The sequence below is a fragment of the Saccopteryx leptura genome, chromosome 1 (assembly GCF_036850995.1).
Source record: "Saccopteryx leptura isolate mSacLep1 chromosome 1, mSacLep1_pri_phased_curated, whole genome shotgun sequence".
Taxonomy (NCBI): Eukaryota; Metazoa; Chordata; class Mammalia; order Chiroptera; family Emballonuridae; genus Saccopteryx; species Saccopteryx leptura.
This window is the reverse complement of record NC_089503.1, coordinates 349,062,336-349,088,419: the sequence shown is the minus strand read 5'-3', so window position 1 is coordinate 349,088,419 and position 26,084 is coordinate 349,062,336. Positions and strand designations below refer to the sequence as shown.

At 37.8% G+C, this 26,084-nt stretch overlaps 1 protein-coding gene across 8 annotated transcripts in view; it reads left to right on the top strand.

The window, feature by feature from the left end:
- Nucleotides 1-26,084, top strand: part of MYO6 (myosin VI) — a 108,202-nt gene that overhangs the window by 8,819 nt on the left and 73,299 nt on the right. For all 8 annotated transcript variants that reach the window (XM_066358994.1, XM_066358993.1, XM_066358991.1 and 5 more), the window contains exons 3-8: nucleotides 7,391-7,464; nucleotides 11,346-11,475; nucleotides 13,882-13,987; nucleotides 15,834-15,889; nucleotides 20,992-21,089; nucleotides 21,421-21,585. In XM_066358994.1, the coding sequence (XP_066215091.1) occupies nucleotides 7,391-7,464; nucleotides 11,346-11,475; nucleotides 13,882-13,987; nucleotides 15,834-15,889; nucleotides 20,992-21,089; nucleotides 21,421-21,585 (629 nt within the window). The remainder of the gene's footprint in view (nucleotides 1-7,390; nucleotides 7,465-11,345; nucleotides 11,476-13,881; nucleotides 13,988-15,833; nucleotides 15,890-20,991; nucleotides 21,090-21,420; nucleotides 21,586-26,084) is intronic.

Below are 26,084 nucleotides of genomic sequence, written 5' to 3'. Positions count from 1 at the left end.
AGGTCTGATAAAAGTGAGACTCAGAGACATGGACAAGAGTGTGATGGTTGTGGGGGGGGGGAGGAGAAGGAGGGTGGGGAAGGGAGGGACACAAAGAAAACCAGATAGAAGGTGACGCAAGACAATTTGACTTTGGGTGAGGGGTATGCAACATAATCAAATGTCAAAATAATCTGGAGTTGTTTTCTCTGAACATATGTACCCTGATTTATCAATGTCACCCTATTAAAATTAATAATGATAAAAAAAAGGAAATGTGGGGGAAAAAAAGAGCAGGTCTGACCTTTGGTGGCACAGTGAATAAAGTGTTGACCTGGAACACTGAGGTCACCAGTTTGAAACCCTGGGCTTGCCTGGTCAAGGCACATATGGGAGTTGATGCTTCCTGCTCCTCTTCCTCCTCTTCTCTCTCTCTCTCTTCTCTCTAAAATGAATAAAGTCTTAAAACTTTTTTTAAAAAAGAGCAAAGAGTATATTTTGTCCTTGTTGATTTTCTTGGGAATTCACATTTGAGTAAGCCTGTGAAATCCTGTATGTGAATGGGCAGTGTGGAATATGGGAGAGTGGTGGACTCAAGGAGAGCCTGAGTTCAGATTCTGACTATACGAGTGAGAAGCTGTGTGCCTGTGAGCAATTTATGTCTCCTCTTTCAGCTTCTCATCTCTAAAATGGGAGTCATGTGTATGTTGCAAGTCTGGAGGTGACATATTTAAAATTCTTAGCATAGTTCTTAATCTCTAATAGTCTCTTGATAAATGGTAGCTGTTGTTATTAGGTGTAAGAGATTTAGAAGAAAATGTGAAGCTCCCTTCTTTTCCAAAATTGATGGAGAATTTCTGTGATGGGGTAATATTTTTTTCTGAATAGCAATCATTAGAATAAAAAAAAAGAATGAGATTCTGCCACATCCAAAATGAAAGAATATTCTTTTCTGTTAAAAGTTGAAGCCCTGGCTGGTTGGCTCAGTGGTAGATTGTTGTCTTGGTTTGGATGTTGTCCCGGTGTGGATGTCTCAGATTTGATTCCTGGTCAGGGCACACAGGAGAAGTGCCCATCTGCGTCTCCATCCCTCCTTCGCCCCCCATCTCCTGCAGCCATGCTTGATTGGAGTGAGTTGGCCCTGGGCACTGAGGATGGCTCCGTGGCCTATGCCTCAGGCACTAAGAAGAGCTCAGTTGCTGAGCAATGGAGCAACACCCCAGTAGGCAGAACATCACCCCTTAGTGGGCTTGTCTGGTGGGTCCTGGTCAGAGTGTATGTGGAAGTCTGTCTCTCTGCCTCCCCTCCACTTACTGAATTAAAAAAAAAGGTTGATAGGGTATTCAGAACTAGGAATTCTTTTCATACATTAAAATAAATGTTTTGTTTGTTTGTTTAAATAGCCACTTGTAGCTAAACAGAAATGGTTTTAAAAATTTAAAATTTATTTCTTAAACTAATATTTAAAAACATTCTCCCTCTGGTTATTTCATCTTGACGTTATACTTGTCCAGTTAATTTCCCCATTCTCAATGTAAGCTTGCTGCATCCTTCAGGTGTCTTCAGGGATGAGCCAGTGGGGCAGCAGTGCTAATGTGTGGATGGTAACCATTCTCATAGGCCAGTTCTACTCGAACTCCCTTTTCTGAAACTGCATGATTAATGCAGCTTTGGTTGTAGAGTTTAAAACACAGGTTTTTCAGCTAAAGTGGCTCCATCACTTACTAGTTATTTTTTCTGAGGCTTGTCACTATACCACTGTCTTCTGCCAAATGCTGTGACATTGTTTTGTAGGGTTTCATGTGTGTATTTCTAGAATCTTTGCCTCTTCTTCATATCATGGTGGTTAATGTTATGCTATGTGGAGGGTTTTATATATGAAGATTAATATGTTAATTTTGCCTTTTTACTTGATTGCTATGTATTGACAAAATCCCAGGAAAATAATTCAGGGATGGGAACTCAGTAATTAATAGCATTTTCTTCATGCTGATTTTGAAGCTACTATTACTTACATGGTATATAATATTCTTTATGAATTATCATCATTAGAATTTGAGAGTAAGGCCCTGACTGGTTGGCTCAGTGGTAGTGTGTCATCCCAGTATGTGGATATTCCAGGTTCAATTCTGGGTCAGGGCCCACAGAAGCGACCATCTGCTTCTCCACCCTTCCTCTCCCCTTCTCTATCTCTCTTTCTCTCTTCTCCTCTCGCAGACATGATTCAACTGGTTCGAGCACATCGGCTCCAGGCACTGAGGATGGCACCATGAATCCTCTGCCTCAGGTGGTAAAAATAGCTCAGTTGCAATTGTGACCCTAGATGGGCAGAGCATAGGCCCCAGACGGGGGTTGCCAGGTGGATCCCAGCTGGGGCGCATGTGGGAGTCTGTCTCCTCTCCTTTTACTTGGAAAAGAAGAAGAAGAAAAAGCAGAAGAAGAAGAAAAAGAAGAAGATGAATAATAATAATAATAATAATTTGAGAGTAATAAAATGTAGATATAATATTGGGAGGAATCCCAAGTTGTCTTTTGCAGTTTTGGAACCACTGGTACAAATGTAACTACAGAATTGATTGACTTCTACCATTTTGAAGTTGCTTGTGGTTTCCTTTTTTCTTCCAGTGAATTAGAATTGTAATGACTAAGCAGGGTCTTAAATGTTTACATAACTCCTTTGTCAGGTTCCTAAACTTAATAATGAAGTCATCCCCACTCTTCATTAGAAACTTTACCGGAGTGCTGCTTAGGGAGCTTATAAAGTGTTCTTTTATTATATGTCTTTTTTTTTTAAACTTTTTAAAATAAAAAAATATATTGATTCATTTTAGAAAGACAGAGAGAAGAGAGAGTGTGAAGTATTCATTTGTTCTTACACTTAGTTGTACATTCATGGGTCACTTCACATATGTACCCCGATTGGGGATTGAACCCACTACATACAACCTTGGTGTTTCTGCATGATGCTCTAACCAACTAAGCTAACTGGCCAGGGTCTTTTAAACATTTACTATGAGAATAGTTATGTCTGAATAAGCAGGCATAAAAGGCAAACAGATTATATGAAGGATTGCACATAATTAGTCAAATCAAGTAGTCCTAAGGCTGGCTGCTAGCAGAGGAGAGGCCGAGGGAGTTAGGTGAAGCAGGAAGTTATTTGAGATCCTTGTGAACATAGGCCATACCTGTAGGGATGCTTAGGAAATTAAGACTTACCATTTCCCATTCTGGCAAAATGAGCATCATAAGTGTATGCTCCTCTCTGTCTTTTCCTTTCCATGTTTCCATGATATGGAACAGCCTGAGTAGTACGATTTAAGAGGAAGACCCTCTGTCCATACTCGTATTGTCACTGGAAGGCATTTCACCAGTTAGAGATTTATTTAATTAGCAGATAACCTGAGAAGGTTGGTGGTGAGTGTGAAGGAGGTAAAGAAATGAGAGCGAGCAGTCACATGTCAGTCTAGGTTAACCGTCATATGACTAGCTTTTCCAGGAGAGCTTACTGTGGGATCAGGAATTCTTACTTAAAGGAAGCAGAGAATATCGAACAACCAGGTAGTTCAGAGGAAGGTGAGAGACCTGGGAGTGGTTCAACACCGCGCTTTGAATAGAAAAGGCGGTATGTAGGCCAGGCTCCTGGGATGGGGATGGAAGGAGAGCAGGAATATAGAAAGGTAGGTGACCAAAAATTGAAGCTACATACACCTCTGCTGCCTACCTTCTTCAAATATTTTCTTAATTCAAAGGAAAACTGCCATTAAACCGGTTTGGAGGTTGAAAGGCCAGTAGCCACGGCCACCAACCCAGCCACCTGGCCATGCAGGTTCACAGTGATTCAGACAGATGGTAATGAGACAGCGGAGCCAAGAACTGATGGGCCATTCATTTAATCCTAGCTCGCACCCAGGGGGCAAGAAATACACAGAGTGGGAAAACACTTCCCTTTCCATTCAGGGCTCCCAAAGCCACTGACGCATTCGAGTATTCCTAGAATCAAAGGTTTCTGGCTCACCAGCCTTATTCTCCTCAGTTCCCCATCTCCTTCTTTCTGCACAAACTGCATAAACTGGCTTCTTCAGCATTCCCCCATCTTGGCTGCCTCTCCTTGCAATGCTGATTTCAGGAACTGAGAGAGTAGGCCTCTAATCTGCCCCATTTTATAGTGTAGAAATCAAAACCTTGAATCCAATATACAAACAAGGAAGTCTCTGATACAAAGTCACTTATCTGAGGCATAATGGGATTCCTCATGAGAGTGCACCACCCCACATCATGCAATCAGTCAAGGGTGTGGGGGAAAATTTAGTTTTGAAATGATCTTAGTATTAAAAAGGCAGGAAAGGCTTAGTCTTAAAACTAAGCCCAGGCTATAATGACTTTGCCGGTTTACAGCCTGTCTCCCACACCCAATGCAAACTATAAGTGAGCAAACATATATATCATATTTACAAACTTATTTGACCGACAGAGAGTCCACCCACTTCTTACTCTGCTTTGTTCTGCTATAAAATGGTACTAGAAATAGTCATGTAGGGGTAATGAACAAACAATACAGTGTACAGATTATGTGTTGTAGAATTGTGCACCTCAGAATTGTGTAATTTTGTTAACCAGTGTCATCCCAGTGAATTTAATAAAAAGGATAAAAAAAACCCTTAAAAAAATCAGTGAGCTCTGTGTCTCTGGGAAGTGGGTTTGCTGCAGTATATGAATATAGAAGAAGCTGGGCAGTCTTTGAGATAGGTATAGCAGGAGGCTCTTATTTGACAGAATTGGTTAGGTATTGAATTGTACGATAGGAATAATACAGTGTAGGCATACATACAACCTTGTTGGGGAATCAAGCAAATAAGCAAATGAATCAGACAGGGTGTTTCTCTGAAGAGATCTGATTTAGTAGCCAAAACCAGATATACAAAATTATAACTGCAATACTGGTAGCCTGTGGTAAAGACCATGAAGAAAGTACAGTGTGTCCGTAAAGTCATGGTGCACTTTTGATTGGTCACAGGAAAGCAACAAAAGACAATAGAAATGTGAAATCTGCACCAAATTAAAGGAAAACTCTCCCAGTTTCATACCTATTCAGTGCAGTTCGATGTGGACTCACACACAGATTTTTTAGGGCTCCTTAGGTAGCTATCCCGTATAGCCTCTACAGACTCGTCACTGACTGATGACCTACCAGAACGGTTTCTCCACCAAACTGCCAGTTTCCTTCAACTGCTTATCCCACCAAGTAATGTTATTCCTATGTGGTGGCGCTTCGTTATAAATGTGCTGATATTCACGTTGCACTTTGGTCACGGATTCGAATTTAGAGAGCCACAGAACACACTGAACTTTCCTCTGTACCGTCCACATCTCGACTGGCATGGCCGTGGGCTGCTCCGCTGTATACACGGTGTTATGTCATCATCTGCGCATGCGCACATGCTGCCACATCATCCTACAGAAACTGGGAGGGTTTTCCTTTTATTTGGTGCAGATTTCACATTTCTATCGTCTTTTGTTGCTTTCCGGTGACGGGTCAAAAGTGCACCATGACTTTACGGACACACTGTACAAAGAAGGAAGTAGTTCTGGTGGTGGTGGTAGTGTTGAGAATGGGGAATACTGTTTATGAGTTAGTCTTTAAACTGATCTTAGAGGATAGGTAGATTTTTGATACTTAGATATGTAGAGGTGAAGTCCAGTACATGAATGGTATTTGGGTTTAATAAATAGTTTATTCTGCTTGTAAGTTAGACAATATTAAAGCAAGTTGTGGAAAATTATATGAAAAGGTAAGTTGAATGTAGCTTTAATATGAGCTTTGAATATCATACTTGAATATGGACTTTGGTAGATGGTGACCCACTGATGTTATTTTGAGAAGGAAAAAGATGAAATTAGGGTTCTGGTTTAGTTAGATTAGTGTGCTGAGCAGTCTGGGTTAGGGAGGAGAGAGACTGAGACAGTAGATAGTTACGAGGGTGCTATGATTACAAAAGAGGTAATGTGACCTAAACTGGGATTGGGGTAGTGGAAATGCAGAGAAAGGGGAGACATTTCAGAGATTTAGATTATGCTAATTTTGAGAGCCTGCCACTGAGTCTGATACTGTGCTATCACATGATATAAAGAGTCAAATACTGGTTTACAGCAAGGAGGGAGAGAAAAGATGATCCTAAGTATTGCCTAAGGTTTGGTGTCCGGTGGTGCTAATCATAGAAACAAAGTGGTTGGAAAGAAGATTGGTTTTGTCTACTCGAGCATGTGGTGGGAATGTAGAAATGAAGCTCAGAGGATTGGAAGACTGGAGAATAGAGTATGTCAGACTGTGTGTGTGTGTACATATGCATTATATTCTAACATATTAGTAGAACAGATATCACAAAAACAAGATTTCTACCCTGATTCTAACATTAACTAGCTGCATTTCCTGGGTTAAGACATAAGCAATTTTTTGTGTGTGTGACAGAGAGAAAGACAGATAGGAACAGATAGACAGGAAGGGAGAGAGATGAGAAGCATCAATTCTTCATTGTGGCACCTTAGTTGTTCATTGATTGCTTTTTCATATGTGCCTTGACGGGGGTGGGAGCGGGGCTCCAGCAGAGCGACTGAACCCTTGCTCAAGCTAGCGACCATGAGTCATGTCTATGATCCCACACTCAAGCCAGCGATCCTGCGCTCAAGCTGGATGAGCCCACGTTCAAGCCAGTGGCGTTGGGCTTCAAACCTGGGTCCTCTGCGTCCTAGTCCAACACTCTTATCCTCTGTGCCACCGCCTGGTTAGGCAAGACATATACATATTTTTAATCTGTGCTTGGAAATTCAAGTTTGTAGAGGGCTGACATAGGTTATATCCAGATTTTCAATTGTAAGAGGAGTTAACAGCCCTAACCCCAAGTTCCTCAAGGGTCAAGTGTATTATTTCCAGAACTTTTCATCATACCAGTTTTGAGGCACTGGTTGAATGATCTAATGGTCCTTTTCCATTCTAAAATTATATCTTGCATTTTATTTTCTATAAAACTTAAAGTATTAGATTAAATTAGTGTCATCGCTTTGTTGTTTCAAAAGTGTATTAAAACCAGTGCTATCTAAAGTCGTATTTCCTTTCCACCTGAATTGTACTTGGCTTTTTAACCAGCCTTCATTAATGTGTACTCACCTGGTACTCATTAGATATACTCACTTTGTTGGAAATTCATTGTGTAAGTATCACTGTAACATATGTAAACTGGATATATCTGAAATTGGCCTCTTTTTTTAAATTGAGTTTACATGTACCAGGGTTTGAAAAAGATGGAATTAAATCCAACAAGTGAATTTAGCTTGGATTATAGTGATTTAGATAGTATTATTTTACTTTACTTTTTTTTCTTCAAATATCTAATGATCTTTATATTCTATTTTTCAGGTTCACTGATGTATTTAAATGAAGCCACACTTCTCCATAATATCAAAGTTCGATACAGTAAAGATAGAATTTATGTAAGTACTTTACCTATGATTCAAGTTTTGTTGGGATAATTATTTCAAGCTTGACATTTACTAACACAAAATTATATTTGCTATGTAAGCTCCATGAGGGTTAGGAGTTTTTTCTAACTTACTACTATTCTTTTTTTTTTTTGCATTTTTCTGAAGCTGGAAACGGGGAGAGACAGTCAGACAGACTCCCGCATGCGCCCGACCGGGATCCACCTGGCACGCCCAGGGGCGACGCTCTGCCCACCAGGGGGCGACGCTCTACCCCTCCGGGGCGTCGCTCTGCCACGACCAGAGCCACTCTAGTGCCTGGGGCAGAGGCCAAGGAGCCATCCCCAGCGCCCAGGCCATCTTTGCTCCAATGGAGCCTTGGCTGCGGGAGGGGAAGAGAGAGACAGAGAGGAAGGAGGGGGGCGGTGGAGAAGCAAATGGGCGCTTCTCCTATGTGCCCTGGCCGGGAATCGAACCCGGGTCCCCCGCACGCCAGGCCGACGCTCTACCACTGAGCCAACTGGCCAGGGCCCTTACTACTATTCTTAACTCCAGGGCTTAGAACATGTACGTCCATAGTAGGCACTTGGAAGATATTTGTGGAATAAAATAATTCAGAGCATCATCTAGAATCTTTCAGACTTAAAAGTGTTCAATTTTTTATCTTAAAAAAACATTATTTTTTTTTGTGGGTTTTGATTTTTTGTGGGGAGATATATGTCAAGCTGTTTAATTAATTTACTTTACACATTGTTTAGCAAAGAATTTAAGGCAACATATACTGTAAGAAGTATATGTTGAAATTAAAAACCTGAATGACAAAAAATGTAAATAAAGGCAATACCTGAGGAAATAATCAGTTACTTCCTAAATAGATGCCTTACTTTAAAAGTCCAGAATATTAAAAAATAAAAGAGAATGCTTTTAATGTAAATAGATTTACACCAAATCATTCAGATGGATAATTACTAATATGTTTTAATTATAATTACTCATTGGGCACATTAGGGGTTTTATTTTAATATGACCTAGTTATAGATTCCTTTGTTGGCAGGAGAAAAATGACCCACTGTAGTTCTCCTGTTATAAAGATGGTACTCTTCATTATTTTTGAACGAAGAAAACACATGGCTCTTGACACCTCCTAGATCAAATGACAGTCTTAATCTTTTATAACACTATCAGTTTGCCTAATTGTACTTAGTTAATTCTGACTAAATTACCTTTAGTCTTTGCCATCTGTCCAAGTAGTGACAGCTGGGAAATAGAAATAATCTAGTCTTTTCCAAAAGAGTTTATTTGCCATCTATCGGTATACATAGCACAGTTTTAAGTCTTTACTTTCCTCCTTTATTTTTTAAAAAATCAGCTAACTAAAGAGTATACTTAGGTTTATTTATGGCTATTCCTCATTAGAGATATATTCAGAAGCAAAACTCAATTAGCAGACTGCTATTGGGCATCTGATGTGTGCTAAATGTTGTTTTAGATACCATAATAATACAAACTTCTAAAATTTGTTTGTTAAAGCAGTTTAACTTGTAATAAGCCCATAAAAGTTGACTGGATATAACCAGGAAATATCATCTTTCAAGTAGAATTGGTCATTATTTTTTCTTACTTGTCTTCTATTACTTGGTGATGGTGGAGCAATCTTACTTATTTGAAAAAGTTTTGACTGAAATTTTTTTCTTGATGTTAGTATATTTTTTACTACCTTTACAGAATCATCATACTTTTTAAAAATTGAGATACTTTGTTTTTATGTGGGATGTTTATACAAAAGCTTAATACCCACTGGATTCTTTTTTTTATTGATTTAATTTATTGTGTTTACATAGATTCTAGTGTCCCCCTGAATGCATCCCACACCCCTGTGTTCCCCTCGACATCTCCTTTGCCCCCCCCATTCTAATTGGTCTTCTAATGCTTCCTGTATTGCAGTAGTACTGTATGTGCTGACTGTGGCCATTAACAACTAGGTTTACATGTAGTATTAATTGTATTTTAAAAATTAGTTGTCTTTTTTTTTAACATTGAGTTTAGTTACTCACAAGTCTTTGCTAAATTGCATGGTTGATAAATAAAAAAATTATCTGTTTGTGAAATTTTAAGATTTAGTTTCTCACGTATAATGTCTACACCACTCTGGAGAATTTTAGGCTTATTACTAGTTTTTTTACCCTCTTTTTCTAAGGTATATATGCAGTTGGGCACATGCCCTATGTTGGAGAGTGGCTGTTTGGCATCATCAGCTTCCTGTTTAGAGGAACAGTATTTTCAGTTAACTGAAGCCGAGATTAGCTTGGCTTGTTTTTTCCAAGTCAGTTATGCCTTTTAGTTATAAAGTCATTAAAAATTGGCAATATAGAAATAAATATAGTTATTACTATAAAATTTGAAGAGAAGGAAGCAATTTGGAATAAGTTTAAATTAGATATATTTTTCTTTCCCATTAACCAGAAATGTCACTATTTTCCCTTAGACTTTAGTATAACAATAGCTAACTCACTTTAACATTTATTTTTCTTTAAAACTTTTTAAAAATTTATTGATTTTGACAGAGAGAGAGAGGAACATTACTGTATGTGCCCTGAGCGGGGATCAAATCGGCAACCTCTGTGCTTTGGGACAATAGTGCTCTAACCAACTGGACTATCGGCCAGGCCCACTTTAACATTTTCATTGGTTATTAAGATTTCTGTTACTTTCCTTTTGTCTCCCACAGAAATATTATTATCTGGAATTTCTTATTTTTTTACCCCACTCCAGGAAACATCTTTAGGAGCATTCACTGAATTTTAGATTAGTAGTCTAAGAGTTCAGGACTTCCACAGCATTTTTCTTCCACAAATAGAAGTAGAAAAGAGGAAAATATGGTTCTGTGTGTCCTAGTGTGACCAGTAAACCACAACTAATTGCTAAACCACATCTCTCTTTCTACCCGCAGGAATTTTATAAATCCTATTGGTACATTTTTTTGGTCTTTTAAAGCCACAGTTAAATTCCAAGTTTAAAAGCAAGGTTCAGTTGTTCATTAAACATTTAGTTCGTCAATATTCTAGGTAATGGTTAGCATATGTTGTTTTGCAAAATCTGGGACCAAATGGTCACCACAGAGCTAAATTAATTCTTGTTATTCTGGCATGGGAATAGTCCTGGATGATCCTATGAGCTATATTAAAGTCTTCAGTAATAGGATGAATGAAATAGTGTAGGTGAGGAATATAAATGATCAGAATTCGGGCTGTAGGAATAGAATGGGAGAGTAGATTTCATGAGTAGAAGGTTGAGTGAGCTGGAGGCGTGGAGACCTAACTCTCTGTGATGACTTGGTCGTGATACAATGAACCTGGAGAGCACATGGGAGGAGACATTGTTTTCTATGAGGCAAAAGGAAGTCAAAAGAAATAATCTTGATTTTGGATGTACTGAGTTTGAGATAACAGTGAAATAAGAAGCTGTATTTGTTGAGAGTTAGAAAAATATGGGTGCTGTATAGATCAGGGAATGTTTAGGGGTAGAAATGCTGATTTGGGGATCCTAGTTATATAGAGAATTGAAGGCATTTGTTTGCTAAATTTTCATTCTCCGATGAGCCTTGTTTAGTTGCTGATATTTTTCAGATATTTTATTTATTGGTTTTACAGAGAGAGCAGAGAGAGGGATGGGGAGCAAGAAGTGTCAACTCATAGTGGCTTCACTTTAGTTGTTCACTGATTGATTGCTTGTTATATGTGCCGTGACTAGGCAAGCCCAGGGTTTCAAACCAGCGACCCCAGCCCTCCAGGTTGACACTGTATCCACTGAGAACCATAGGCCAGGCAAGCCTTGTTTAGTTTTAAATGAAAATAGTAATTGTAAAACTTTACATTTATGTTTTTCCTATTTAGACATATGTCGCCAACATTCTGATTGCCGTGAACCCATACTTTGACATACCTAAAATATATTCTTCAGAAACAATAAAGTCATATCAAGGAAAATCTCTTGGGACAATGCCACCTCATGTCTTTGCAATTGGTAAGTAATTTCATTGCATCATAATTTTTAATTTTTCTTACTGCATACAAATTTACTCAGGTTTTTTTTTTTAATAAGTTAATAGAAAATACCATGAATTTAATTTTTGTGTGTGTGTGTGTGTGAGAGAGAGAGAGAGAGAAAGACATGGACAGGCAAAAAGAAAAGGGGAGAGATGAGAAGCACCAGCTTGTTGTTGTTGTACTTTAGTAGTTCATTGATTGCTTTCTCATATGTGCCTTGACTGGAGGATTCCAGCTGAGCCAGTGACCCCTTGCTTAAGCCAGCGACCTTGGGCTCAAGACAGTGACCTTGGGCTTCAAGAAAGTGACCTTGGGCTCAAGACAGTGACCTTGGGCTTCAAGACAGTGACCTTTGGGCTCAAGCCAGTAACCCCACAATGAAGCTGGATGAGCCTGTGTTCCAGCTGGCGACCTTGGGGTTTTGAACAGCGTCCCAGGCTGATGCTCTATCTACTATGCCACCACCTGGTCTGGCTGACTATGTATAAGGTATTTTAGAGAGCTTCTGTGCATTTTGGATGAATCACCATTGTTAGGAGCATGTATTTTACACAGGGTAGGGAAGAATACTTTTACAGCCAAATTATGGGACAGTTGTATATCAGTATCTTTGTTAAATGTCTGTGTCCTTTTAAGTGTGTTCACCCACTTGAAAGTAGGACATAATAAAAGCTGACCTCATGGTTCTTTTTGACTCTTCAACAGAATCAGCTCCAGCTTAAAAGTGTCCTCCTTTACACATTGGAGGCCCAGGCCTTTTGCTGTTCCCAGGTCATCACTTGTGAGCGTGTTACTCGGGTTGGATAGGAGCTGTAAGAGCAGATGTCTTCCAGGCCTTATTTTGCATTAGGGCTTTATAAACTTAAAGGACTGAAAATGGTATATACTTCATATTTCTGGAGATTCTGTGTGGGAAGACAGCAGTATCTGTCTTTCCTTTCTTAGGGCGCTCTCTTAGCTTAAAGCACTGCAGCTCTGAGGAACAGACAGATGGAATTAATTACTTGACACTCCCTTCTCCCCATACCATAGCTGGTAACTGCAAGCACAGAGATGTTAGCTAACCCTTTGGATCCAGACATAACCTGTAGTTAAATGATGACGTGTTTTGGTTCTGATTCTTAGTGCAGCTGTTTCTCTTTGGGCTTTCACTTCATGCCTGTGTTTTGGCCTTGTGAACTTCCGGATTTGGCTGGCTTGTGTGCTGTTTACTATGGGGCAGACTGAATATGTCAACCAATTTCAGTGCAAGGGCAGATTGACTTTTGATTCTAAAATGCTCTAATGGGTAATGATGTGTTTTCAATCAGCTACCAAAATGGTACAAAATCTTTAGAACCTGAATGTGAGCAAGCTCATCACTGGAGAGAAATTACGTGTCTAAAATGTAAATAAACTGGTTTTTATTTTTGGCTACTTTTTACTGATAAAATAGTATTTTACAATGCTTCCACAAAAGTGGGTGGAACAGATTGCTTAGAAGTTGGTCAAAAGGATGCGTATTCTCTTCCATGTAGTTTCATTTGGTCCTTAGAATAAAAGCTATTTCTTTAAAAAAAGATAAAAGGCATTTGTAAAGCCCTTTTCATTGGTAAGGGTAGCACTTGTCTGAGCGCAGAAATAGTTGTCTTATAGGACTAAATTGGTTAGGACCTAATTTTGAATTAAAATTGTTTTAATTTGAGATCATTTTAACAAAATTAAATCATGTTCAACTTGTCTGCATAGTCTTAAATTTTAAGACATTTTATAGCATAAATTGTTGGAGTATAATGAAGATTGTTAAAAAATATATGTATATAAAAATATATGTATATAAACAATTAAAAATCTGAACAAATTAAAGCAGTTAGTTTTGCCTATTTTTGAAATGTTGATATAATTCTACAAGATGTTTAAACTTAATATTGGTATTACATAAGAAAACATGGATTTATTTTGTAATTATTTTACAATTATGTGTTATTTTCCCCAGAAGAATGTTTTTTTTAGAGTTCTTAATTGATAGCTTATTACTTCCTGCTTTTTGCTAAGGACTTCATTAGAGTTATTCATAGTGAGCTTTTTTTTTTTTTAATCTCTGCTGATCTTCTCTGGTTCTGGGAAGAACTAAGCCACAGCTCATAATATGGAGACATATTAGTATAAACATAAGTGTTTTTTATTTGGTTTTCATATTACTTAGCTGTCAGGATAATAAGCCAGACCATTTAAAGTACATGCTTTAGAGATGTTTTGAATACTTTCAAATAATTTTATTTAAAAATTTTATCAACTATAAACACACATTTATAATTTTTTTAGGAGCAAGTTATTTTTGATAGGAAATGAATTTTCTATTATTTAGTAGTAAATTATCATTAATGTGTTATTTTGACCGTAGCTGATAAGGCTTTTCGAGACATGAAGGTGCTCAAGATGAGTCAGTCTATCATTGTATCTGGAGAATCAGGAGCTGGCAAAACGGAAAATACAAAGTTTGTTCTAAGGTGAGGAACATTTAGCTAACCTGGAATAATTTGAACAGGTTGATTTTTCTTTTGTGTGTGTGTGGTAAAAATATATAACAACAACAATATATATAACAAAATTTACCATTTTAACCATTTCTAAGTGTACAGTTCAGTAGTGTTCAGAATATTCACATTATTTTTCAGCCAGTCTCCAGAACTCTTTATCTTGCAACACTGAATCTCTATACTCATTACACAATTCCCCATATTCCTCTACCTCGGCCCTTGGCAAACACACTGCTATTTTCTGCCGCTATGATTTGGACTACTCTAGATACCTCTCATATAAGTGAATCATATAGTGTCTGTCTTTCTGTGACTGGCGTATTCCATTTAGTGTAATGTCCTCAAGGTTCATTTATCTTGTAGCACAGTTCAGAATTTCCTTCCTTAGTAAGGCTGAATAATATTCCATTGTCTGTATCTGTCACAGTTTGTTTATCCAGTCGTTTGTCAGTGGGCACTTGGATTGCTTCCACCTCTTGGCCATTGTGAATAGTGCTGCTATGACTATGTTATGAACAAAGATACAAATACCTCTTTGAGATTAATTTGTACAGGTTGACTTTGAATTCTTTTTCATGCTGTACGACATAGTGTAAAATGGTGGGTTCTATCCCTTTTTAAAAAAGACAACTTATGTGGAACCTAGGCTGTAGATTGAAAACTATTTCTGATGTTATTCTCTTGAGGATACTGGAAGAGATCAGCACTGGTTAGGCAAAGGGAAATTGATGAATATTCTTTCAAAATCCATCCTTTACATTTTGTTCTCAATATTCCCCTCCATTAGTATGGTTCAAACCCTTTTTTTGTTAAGTTCATGACGATTTGCCTTATTTCTGTCTCGCCACAGCACTTCTTCCAGTGTATCTTCTTTGCTGCCATCAAGTTAAACTAAAAAAATTAAATTCTGTACTTTGTTTAAAAGCATAACATTTTAAGTACAGAAGGAACAGTAGTGCTCATTATAGTTTAATTCTTTCAACATGCATACTCAGGGATGTTAAATCTAATGTTGAAGCCACAGCTAGGTCCAGGGAGTGCATTCTGAATTCTCACTAGTGTTTTCACTGTATTATATAGTTCTTAGTTGATGGCTACATGGTGGGTCCCTTTTTCAAATCTTGCCATTTTTTAATGCAAATATATGTGCTTTTTAGAGTTATTTGTATAAATCCAATCTAAGTTTGTTATTGCCTAATATGTATATACATTTCTGGTTAAATGAATGCTTCTTAATACTCTTGGAATTCTAAGTGGTTCAATTTCTTTCTTTCCTGTATATAATAGTCATATAGTGACTCTGTGGTTAATATAGACTTTTGAAAATGAACAAGTAGTTAGGGAAGTGAAAACTGTAAATTGAGGTTACTCTGTATGGAAATGTGCCAGGCATGTAGTTCTGTCATATTTTATCTCGCCTGTGAACTTCTTGTTCAGTTGCAGATTACTGTATTTTTTAGCCATAAAGACTGAATTAATAGGCTATCATAAAAGACTTTGGAATCTCATGCAGAAGTGAATATTATTCTATGCAATGTGTGGCATATTTAAAAACAGAGAGTTGGTTAAAGTCAGAATATTTCCCAAAACAGTTAAAAAAATAGTGCTGAGTTTAGATGTTAAAGACAATTCAAATAGACTTTTAAATGTTTAAATAGCTATAATAGTTATATTTAAATAAAAATTTATAATTTAAAAAAACCAGTTACAATGATGGTCCAGGAGTAAATTTTACATGTATTAAAAAAAATATATTAAAATTGTAATGTGTGTAATATTATTGTCATCTTAATTTGAATATTCTATTTTTAAACAGATATCTGACTGAATCCTATGGAACAGGCCAAGATATTGATGATAGAATTGTTGAAGGTATTGTTAATTTTAAAAATTCTTATTTTACATTGTTAGGTGTGTAATAGAATTCTCTGAGTTATCTGTAATATTCTCTCAGAGATCCAGAAGACTCTCCCTTTTACAAATCTTTGCTCAGATATCATGCTTTCATTTACTTAATGCCTATTTTCAACCCCCCACCCCTCCCATGTAAATGCTAAAAAGGCAGGAATTTTTATTTATTCAAAACCTCTGGAATAGTGCCTGACACATAGCACATGTTCCATAAATATCTATCAGATGAATGAAAGAAACATAGGAAGCATCTGTTGGATGAATGAAAGAAATACAGGAAGCTCTTTCGGCCTCCTGTTTTTACCTTTTTTTTTCTTTTTGGTAAAAAAAGAGAAAGCAAGGGCGGTATTTGAAATTGAGTTACTTTTTTGGGAAAATCATTTTAATGGAAGAGTACAATTGGAAGGCAAGAATCTGTAAATTGATTTCCTGAAGCCCCTAATGCTTACATATCCTTAGAAAATCTTCTTGTACCCCAGTATGGAGACTATGGGTCTAGGCCAGTGGTTCTCAAACTTTTTGAAGTCGGGGTGCATTTAAAATCTTACAAATAATTCTAGGTGCACTATATACACATTTCTGAGAAATATGTCTTAATAATTAGGTCACATATTAAAGAAAAAATATATAAAGTCCCTTTTATGGACAACTGATATTTGACAAAGGAGGTAAGAGCATACATTGGAGTAAAGACAGCCTCTTCAACAAATGGTGTTGGGAAAATTGGACAGCTACTGCAAAAAAATGAAACTAGACCACCAACTTACACCATTCACAAAAATAAACTCAAAATGGATAAAAGACTTAAATGTAAGCCGTAAAACCATAAGCATCTTAGAAGAAAACATAGGCAGTAAGCTCCCTGACATCTCTTGCAGCAATATATTTGCCAGTTTGTCTCCACAGGGAAGTGAAATAAAAGACAGGATAAACAAATGGGACTATATCAAATACTAAAAAGCTTTTGCACAGCTAAAGACAATAAGAACAGAATAAAAAGACAAACTACAAAATGGGAGAATATATTTGACAGTACATCTGATAAGGGGTTAATAACCAAAATTTATAAAGAACTTGTAAAACTCAATACCAGGAAGACAAACAATCCAATAAAAAAATGGGCGAAAGAAATGAATAGACACTTCTCCAAAGAGGACATACAGATGGCCAATAGGCATATGAAAAAATGCTCAACATCACTAATCATTAGAGAAATGCAAATTAAAGCCACAATGAGATATCACCTCACACCAGTCAGAATGGCATTCATGAACAAAACAACACAGAATAAGTGCTGGCGAGGATGTAGAGAAAAGGGAACCCTCCTGCACTGCTGGTGGGAATGCAGACTTGGTGGAGCCACTGTGGAAAACAGTATGGAGATTCCTCAAAAAATTAAAAATCGAACTGCCTTTTGACCCAGCTATATCACTTTTAGGAATATACCCCAAAAACACCATCGCACTGTTTGAAAAGGAGAAATGCATCCCCATGTTTATGGCAGCATTGTTTACAATAGCAAAGATCTGGAAACAGCCCAAGTGTCCGTCAGAGGATACTTGGCCGTCAGAGGACGAGTGGATTAAAAAGCTTTGGTACATATATACTATTAAATACTACTCAGTCATAATAAATGATGACATCGGATCATTTACAACAACATGGATGGACCTTGATAACATTATACTGAGCGAAATAAGTAAATCAGAAAAAACTAAGAACTATATGATTCCATACATACGTGGGACATAAAAATGAGACTCAGAGACATGGACAAGAGTGTGGACGTTACGGGGTGGGGGGGAGGGAAGGGAGGGGGTTGAGGGAGGGGAGGGGCACAAAGAAAACCAGTTAGAAGGTGATGGAAGACAATTGGACTTTGGGTGATGGGAATGCAGCATAATCAAATGTCAAAATAACCTAGAGATGTTTTCTCTGAACATATGTACCCTGATTTATCAATGTCACCCCATTAAAATTAATTAAAAAAGTATATATATAAAGTCCAAGCATGCTTTTATGGTAATTAAGCAAAATAAATACAACAAAATTAAATTTATTCTGACATTAAAAAACATTTTTAAGTTATATTTTTTGAGTTATGCTTTTTAGAATTTGTAAAAAAGAAAGGTTAAAAAATTTTAAAAAGCCAAAATGTTATCTTTTTATATATATAGATACATTCTTAGTAAGGTTTAGTAAATTCAGCAGGTACCGGTGCTAATGTGTTTTTTCATTCTTGTGTTTATGAGAAACATGAGCCTGATGTGTCCTAGCAATTTCTTCAATGTTTGGGCATATATTTGAAAGGCAAACTCTTATTTTCTCATCAATACATTGAAGAATTTCTCTCTTTTTACTCTTAATTGTGTTGAGGGTAGAAAATCTTAATTCACATAAATGGGATGTTGAAAATTGTAGTAAAATGTTCAAAGCTTTTTTAGATATTGCCACATATTTTTCTTTTACAGAAATCCAAAAGGCTTCAAGAGACAATTCCTTATGTTTAATCATCAATCCATGATCAGTGGATATAGCTGCCAGTTCTTCTTTTCTGTTAATGTTAAACCAAAATCACTTGAAGCTTCCATAAATGGATTTCTAATCCAATTGTATTGTTCAGTGTTAAGTGATGGAAAATGCTATAAATTAACTTCTGCCCATCAGCCTTCAAGTCCTATTTTATTTACACTTAACTTTTTCTCACTTCCAGAATTGGATTCTTCAATATCATGCTTCTTTTTGAGAAATCTATCCATTTTATTTGGGTATATTTATCTAAAAATAATATAATGATGTGTTAATAATAAATATAATAATGATTTGCTAACAAAAAGAGTGTTATTTCCATAGTGAAATGGTATAATGGAGTAACTATATTTATTTTTATATCTGGACACATGCTGTGAACCAGCGCAGTTAGTGATTCCAGGACCCAATGAGAATGGTGCAGAATTAAGAAAATACCCAGAATTAAGAAAATACGGTGGGTCAGGAGGGCCCTGTAATTGCTGCTGGCAAGAACAAAGTGTGTTCAAAAACTGCATCTTGCTTTATTTATAGGGTAAAATGGGTCACTAGCAAATCAATGAGATCTTTGATCATGTTTCCAAGGCAACAATTAGTATTCTAATTTGGTTACTTGAGGTGCAGACATGCTTCAGAATTGAATATAAGGCTGGTTTCTTCCATGATGTATTATACAATATGTAGTGTTCTAGAATTGGGGAAAGTTGGAAAGTATTATTTCAAATGTTCTTACAGCCTCTTACTAGAGGATAGTAGATATTAACTGGTAGTACATAGATATCTTTTGATGCCATCCTTAATTGAAGTTTGGAATGAGTATATTATTAATAGCATTAATATAATATTCTAATGGAGAGACCCTTATTCTATTTTTGGCTATTTTATTAATATATTAAATCTTTTGCCTGACCAAGAGGTAGCGTAATAGATAAGAGTATCAGCCTGGGATGCTAAGGACCCAGGTTCGGAAACCCCAGGGTTGCTGGCTTGAGCGTGGGATCATAGAGTCCAAAGGTCTCTGGCCTGAGCCCAAGGTCGCTGTCTTGAGCAAGGGGTCAATGGCTCAGCTGGAGTCCCCTGATCAAGGCACATATGAGAAAGCAATCAATGGACAATTAAAGTGCCGCAACTACAAGTTGATGCTTCTTATCTCTCTCTTCGTCCCTGTCTGTCTGCCTCTTTCTCTCTCACACACACACACTAAAAAAAAAAAATTAAATCTTTCAGTAAAAACTGGTAATGGAGTCAGTAAAGGAGTCAGGGAGACCTGTAATTAAGTCCCTCTTTGCCAATAACTAGTCATTTAATCAGGTGCCCTTCCACAAGTCAGTTGACCTTCTTGGACATCAGTTTTCTTGTTTATCTGAAAGGTGAGATATATACGCTAACATTTTCTTTTAGTTTTACAGTACTTTCTTATTTTGAAAAAAACTGAAGAGTGATCTTTAAAAGGGTTTAGAGACTAGTTAAGCTTTATACTGTACTGTGAATGACTTTTTTTTTTTTTTTGTGGTAGAGACAGAGAGATTCAGATAGAGGGACAGATAGGGACAGACAGACAGGATGAGAAACATCAATTCTTCGTTGCGGCTCCTTAGTTGTTCATTGATTGATTTCTCCTCTGTGCCTTGACCGTGGGGCTACAGTAGACTGAGTGACTTCTTGCTCGAGCCAGCGACCTTGGGCTCAAGCTAGTGAGCCTTGCTCAAACCAGATGAGCCTGTGCTCAAGCTGGCAACCTCAGGGTCTCGAACCTGGGTCCTCCACATCCCAGTCTGATGCTCTATCCACTGCACCACTGCCTAGTCAGGCTACTGTGAATGACTTTCAAAAATTTTATAAAAAAATATTCTAGCAGTAGACATTATGCAGTAATTTATTAGGTGATTGATGATGAATATGTGAATAAGATTGACATTAGTCTGATATGTTTATAGTTGAGACTGCTAAATACAAGAATAGACTCTAGTAATCTTTTTGCAGTCATGTGATCTGTCTGATTATAAAAGAAAAACAATTACATATTTATTTGTTCATTGAGATTTGAAAAATACTCTGAAAATCTTTTATAGGTAATTCTATAAATTAGTTTGTTAGTATTGTTGGATGTACATATAAAAATGTTAAATCTGGAAGTTTTATTAATATATACAGTATTTTAGACAAGTAAGTCAGCTAATAATTTGTTGCCTATATTTTGTCACAAGAGGTTTTCTGTTTCCTATTATAACCACTATTGTACTCTAGTAGGGCTGATGTATTTGTAAAGATCTTAACATTTTTAAGGAGTTATTTTAAAAGCTGAGTTCTAGTGACTTTTAAAAATTTAGTCTTTTACCATATATATTTTCAATATTTTTAAAATAACTTTCTCTTCTCTTGTGTTTTAATAGGCCTGAATATAGTTGTGGTCAGTAAATGTTTGTAGGATTTGACATTACATGTTAAAATTTTTGAGAACATATTTTAGTTATATTTTCTAATTTTCTTTATGCTAATTTTTGATGGGGTATTTTCATTTCTTTTTGTAATAGCTAACCCACTCTTAGAAGCCTTTGGAAATGCAAAGACTGTTCGCAACAATAATAGCAGTCGATTTGGAAAATTTGTAGAAATACATTTCAATGAAAAGGTAAGAGTGAGTTTGTCAATGATATGTTTGGGGAGTGATTTGAAAAATACAAGGGTCTTGATAGATTCGGTGTGGTACTTGAACTATAGTAAATTTAAGTTTCTCTTTGTTATTTTAGAATATATACATATTTATATATATATATTCACTATGACCTCTAGAAATGCTTTAAGCTAACATTTAGTTACCTGTTTTAGCTCCTTTATTTGATAAATATTACAACTTTTTTGATAGAAAAATGTTTATTAGAAAAGATAAATATTTTAACATTTGTAGGTTATACTTTAAGACTTGAAATGCAAAAATATATTTTTTCTGTTTTGTTTTTTAGAGTTCAGTTGTTGGAGGATTTGTTTCACATTATCTTCTAGAGAAATCTAGGATCTGTGTTCAAGGCAAAGAGGAAAGGAATTATCATATCTTTTATAGGTTGTGTGCTGGTGCTTCTGAAGATATTAGGGAAAAACTTCATTTGAGCTCCCCAGATAATTTTCGGGTAGGTTGGATGAAAATTTTCATACAAGATTTGCATATTGAATTGCCTACAATTATAAACCTTATTTTAGTGGATTTTGATAGTCTTTTAATATAACTTATGTTAACTTTAGTGTAATGTGACAGAAGGACTTCTGTACTAAGTAGATCTCTATTGAAATTTACTGCTGACTTTATATACTGCTCACAAAAATTAAGGGATATTTCAAAATGAATATGAAGCAATAAAATATCCCCTAATTTTTGTGAGCAGTATAGTATAACACTGTCTGAGGAATATTGTAATGGGATAAATAGGTTGATGTTAAACCCTTATCAATTTAAGCTCAATAAAGAAATTTTTAATGGTTCTGTAATGCTGGCTTTAAAGTTACCTTTTCTTTCTTTCTTTCTTTCTTTCTTTCTTTCTTTCTTTCTTTCTTTCTTTCTTTCTTTCTTTCTTTCTTTCTTTCTTTCTTTTTTAAACAGAGACACAGAGAGGGATAGATAAGGACAGACAGACAGGAACGGAGAGAGATGAGAAGCATCAACCATCAGTTTTTCGTTGAGACACCTTAGTTGTTCATTAATTACTTTCTCATATGTGTCTTGACCATGGGCCTTCAGCACACCGAGTAACCCCTTGCTCGAGCCAGTGACCTTGGGTCCAAGCTGGTGGGCTTTGCTCAAACCAGATGAGCCCGCGCTCAAGCTGGCGACCTTTGGATCTCAAACCTTGGTCCTTCCTCATCCCAGTCCGACGCTCTATCCACTGTGCCACTGCCTGGTCAGGCTAAAGTTACCTTTGACTTTCTGTAAAAAAAATAAAGTTTGACCACTGAATTAATATTAATAAAGCACCGATGATTATCTTCCTTAATACAATTCAACAACAAATATTGACGCTTGTCCATTGTCCAATGTCTTCTTGGTTGCCAGACATTGTGCCAGGGTTAAAAAGATAAATGAGGCCTTGGCTGGCTGGCTCAGTGGTAGAGCGCCAACCTGATGTGTGGAAGTCCTGGGTTCGATTACCGGTCGAGACACACAGGAGAGACAACCATTTATTTCTCCCCCCTTTCCCTTTCTCTTTCTCTCTTCCCCTCCTTCTGCCATGGCTCAGTTGATTCAAGCATGTGGCCCCCAGGCACTGAATCTGGCTCCGTGGTGTCAGGTGCTAAAAATAGCTCATTGGCAGCATGGCTTCAGATGAACATAGCATCGGCCCAAGACAGGGGTTGCCAGGTGGATCCCGTTTGGGGCGCATGCAGGAGTCTGTCTCTTATCTACCGTCCTCTTGCGTATAGAAAAAAGGATAAATGAGTGTTTCTACTTCTGAGCAACTTAGAATCTGGTCACACACGCACACATACACAGTCTGACTAATGTGCTGAATGATAAGAAAGATATACATAGAGTGCTGTGGCATAGAATGCTGGGCATTGGGAGAAGCTAACTGGAACAATGGATCCGAAACCTGGATTTTCTTTTCCTTTTTTTTTTTTAGCCAGAGAGACAGAGAGAGGGACAGACAGAGAGATGAGAAGCATCAATTTTTCGTTGCTGCACATTATTTGTTCATTGATTGCTTTCTCATATGTGCCTTGACTGGGGGTACTCCAGCTAAGCTAGTGACCTTTGGGCTCAAGCCAGCAACCATGGGGTCATGTCTATGATCCCGTGCTCAAGCCAGTGACCTGGCGTTCAAGCTGGTGGGTGAGCCTGTTCTTAAGTCGAATGAGCCTGTGTTTAAGCCAGTGACCTCGGGTTCTGAACCTGGGTCCTCCACATGCCAGGTCAACATTCTGCCCACTGACCACCTCCTGGTTAGGCAGGATTTTCAAGTGTTAATCTGAGAAGGAAAGATGTAAAGGGTGTTTGCAATAAATGCAAAAAGATGAACAAAGAAAGGCAAGAAACGGTAGGAGTAGAGGCTTGAGAGTTGGACTTCCTTCTGTATTTAATAGGGAGATATTGAAGGACTTTAGTAGGAAATTGGATATCAGATCTGTATTTACCTCTGGCTTTAATATGGAGATGGCTTTTAAAGGAGTGGAAATGGAATGATTGATATCGCAACCAAGGCTAAAGTATTTGGGAATCTAGGGCTATCGGTTGAAGCGACCATTGCTCAGTGTCTGAATTTGGCTTGTACATGGCAAGGTTATAGCATAGAGGATGTACAAAATATTAGGAGGTAATATTTGTAGGATTTGGAGACTGACTGTGGTGGGGAGAAGGAAGAGTCTGGAATAATTTTACAGCATTTGACTAGGCAAACTGGGTGGATGTAAATGCCATATTGGGGCCAGGTGAGTTCCAGTTTGGAGCCCGTGGATCACGTGAGTAGAGATGTTCAGAAGACTTTTACGTATACTAATCGGAAGATCAGCGTCAGTGCTGGAGTGACAGGTTTGGGAGATGGCAGTACTCTGGCTGTTATTAAAACTGTGACAGTGAGCAGATGAGATTGTGAAGAGAAATTGCATAATGTAGGAAAGCAGGTTGAGCAGATGCAGAGTTCCTAGAAAGAAAGCACATGTGGAATGGTGAGGGCAGTATGGGGAGAGTCGCTAGTGCCAAGAATCACAAGCTCATCGAGTTTCAAGAAGTGGTGGCTGGGGAGGGTTAGCATAATTTGCAGATTCACAGCTAGAAAATTGTTCCTGTGAGGGCAATATGGGAGTCACAGAATGGGGGTTAGGAATGTGGTTTGTATAAATATTTCCAGGTAATTTTGATTGTCTTTGGACAGAAGTTTTCCATTTGAGAATCATGACACACATATATAATTATTGCTCTGTGCGTATATATGTGTGTGCACACACGTGTGTGTGTGTGTGTGTGTGTGTGTGTGTGTGTGTTTGGCAACCCAGCTTCTCTTTATTACTTCAATTAGTTTCTTTAAATGTGTACTTGGAAATTTTAAAACTTAATCGTTTTAAGATGCTTTATGACTATTTATATACTTCTGAAAGGTCCAACCTTACTTTAGAACTCACCAATTAATTGAAATGTGCTGTTAGTTGCCCATATTATCTTTTTTAATATTACATTTTATTTATTTATTTATTGTTAGTTTTTGTGAGAGAGAGAGAGAGAGGGACAGATAGGGACAGAAAGACAGAAAAGGAGAGAGAGGAGAAGCATCAGTTCTTCGTTGTAGCTACTTTGCTATTCATTGATTGCTTTCTCATATGTGCCTTGACCTGGGGCTACAGCAGAGTGAGTGACCCCTTGCTCAAGCCAGTAACCGTGGGCTCAAGCCAGCAACCTTGGGCTTCAAGCCAGCGGCCATGTGGTCATGTGTATGATCCCATGCTCAAGCCAATGACCCTGCACTCAAGCTGGTGAGCCTGCGCTCAAGCCAGATAAGCCCGCGCTCAAGCCAGATAAGCCCGCACTCAAGCCAAAAACCTCGGGGTTTTGAAACTGGGTCCTCTGCGTCCCAGACCAATTCTTTATTCACTGAGCCACTTGCCTGGTCAGGCTACATTTTAATTTTCATCAAGGTGATTTATTCATATTATTTTTTTGATATTTATTTAATTGAATATTGGGGTACAGGTTTAGGTGTGCAACTCAGTAAACATCAAGTGCACACTGCATTGTGCACATTATCTTCATGAAAGTAGAAGAGGCATATCTCTACAGTGATTTTTACAAAAGGAGTATAAATTAATGTGAATTGTATGAAATGTAATAATGATGATGTGGCTTTGTCCTCAGTGAGTTAATGATAAAATGATGTGACTACTCTTGTCTTACTCTAGCGTTTCTGCTTGGAGGCTTAGGAGCATAGTTTTTGCGTGTCACAGAACATACTGCCTTTCCTGGCACATTGTTAGGCATCCTAAGAGTGTTTCCTGCTTCTGAGAGAGTTTCCTGCCTCTGGGAGGCATGCTTTCCTCTTTTCCAGGAGAGTCCTTTTGGTGTTAGGGAGACAAGAGAAACAGCATTCCCTTCCGCCCAGATACATCTGCTGTCTCGGATAGTCCTCTCACGTATGCATACACACTCTTTTGTATTCCTTCCCTCAAATGTTTATACCTTAACCCTGGCCGGTTGGCTCAGTGGTAGAGCATCGGCCTGGCGTGCAGGAGTCCCAGGTTCGATTCCCGGCCAGGGCACACAGGAGAGGCGCCCATCTGCTTCTCCACCCCTCCCCCTCTCCTTCCTCTCTGTCTCTCTCTTCCTCTCCTGCAGCCGAGGCTCCATTGGAGCAAAGATGGCCCGGGCGCTGAGGATGGCTCTGTGGCCTCTGCCTCAGGTGCTAGGATGGCTCTGGATGCAACAGAGTGATGCCCTTGAGGGGCAGAGCATCACCCCCTGGTGGGCATGCCGGGTGGATCCCGGTCGGGCGCATGCGGGAGTCTGACTGACTGCCTCCTCGTTTCCAGCTTCGGAAAAATGAAAAAATAATAAATAAATAAAATAAAAATAAAAATGTTTATACCTTAAAGTGATTTGAAAGTATGTTAGTAATTTCATCAGGTTTTTCTGTAGTTTACAGAAATTATA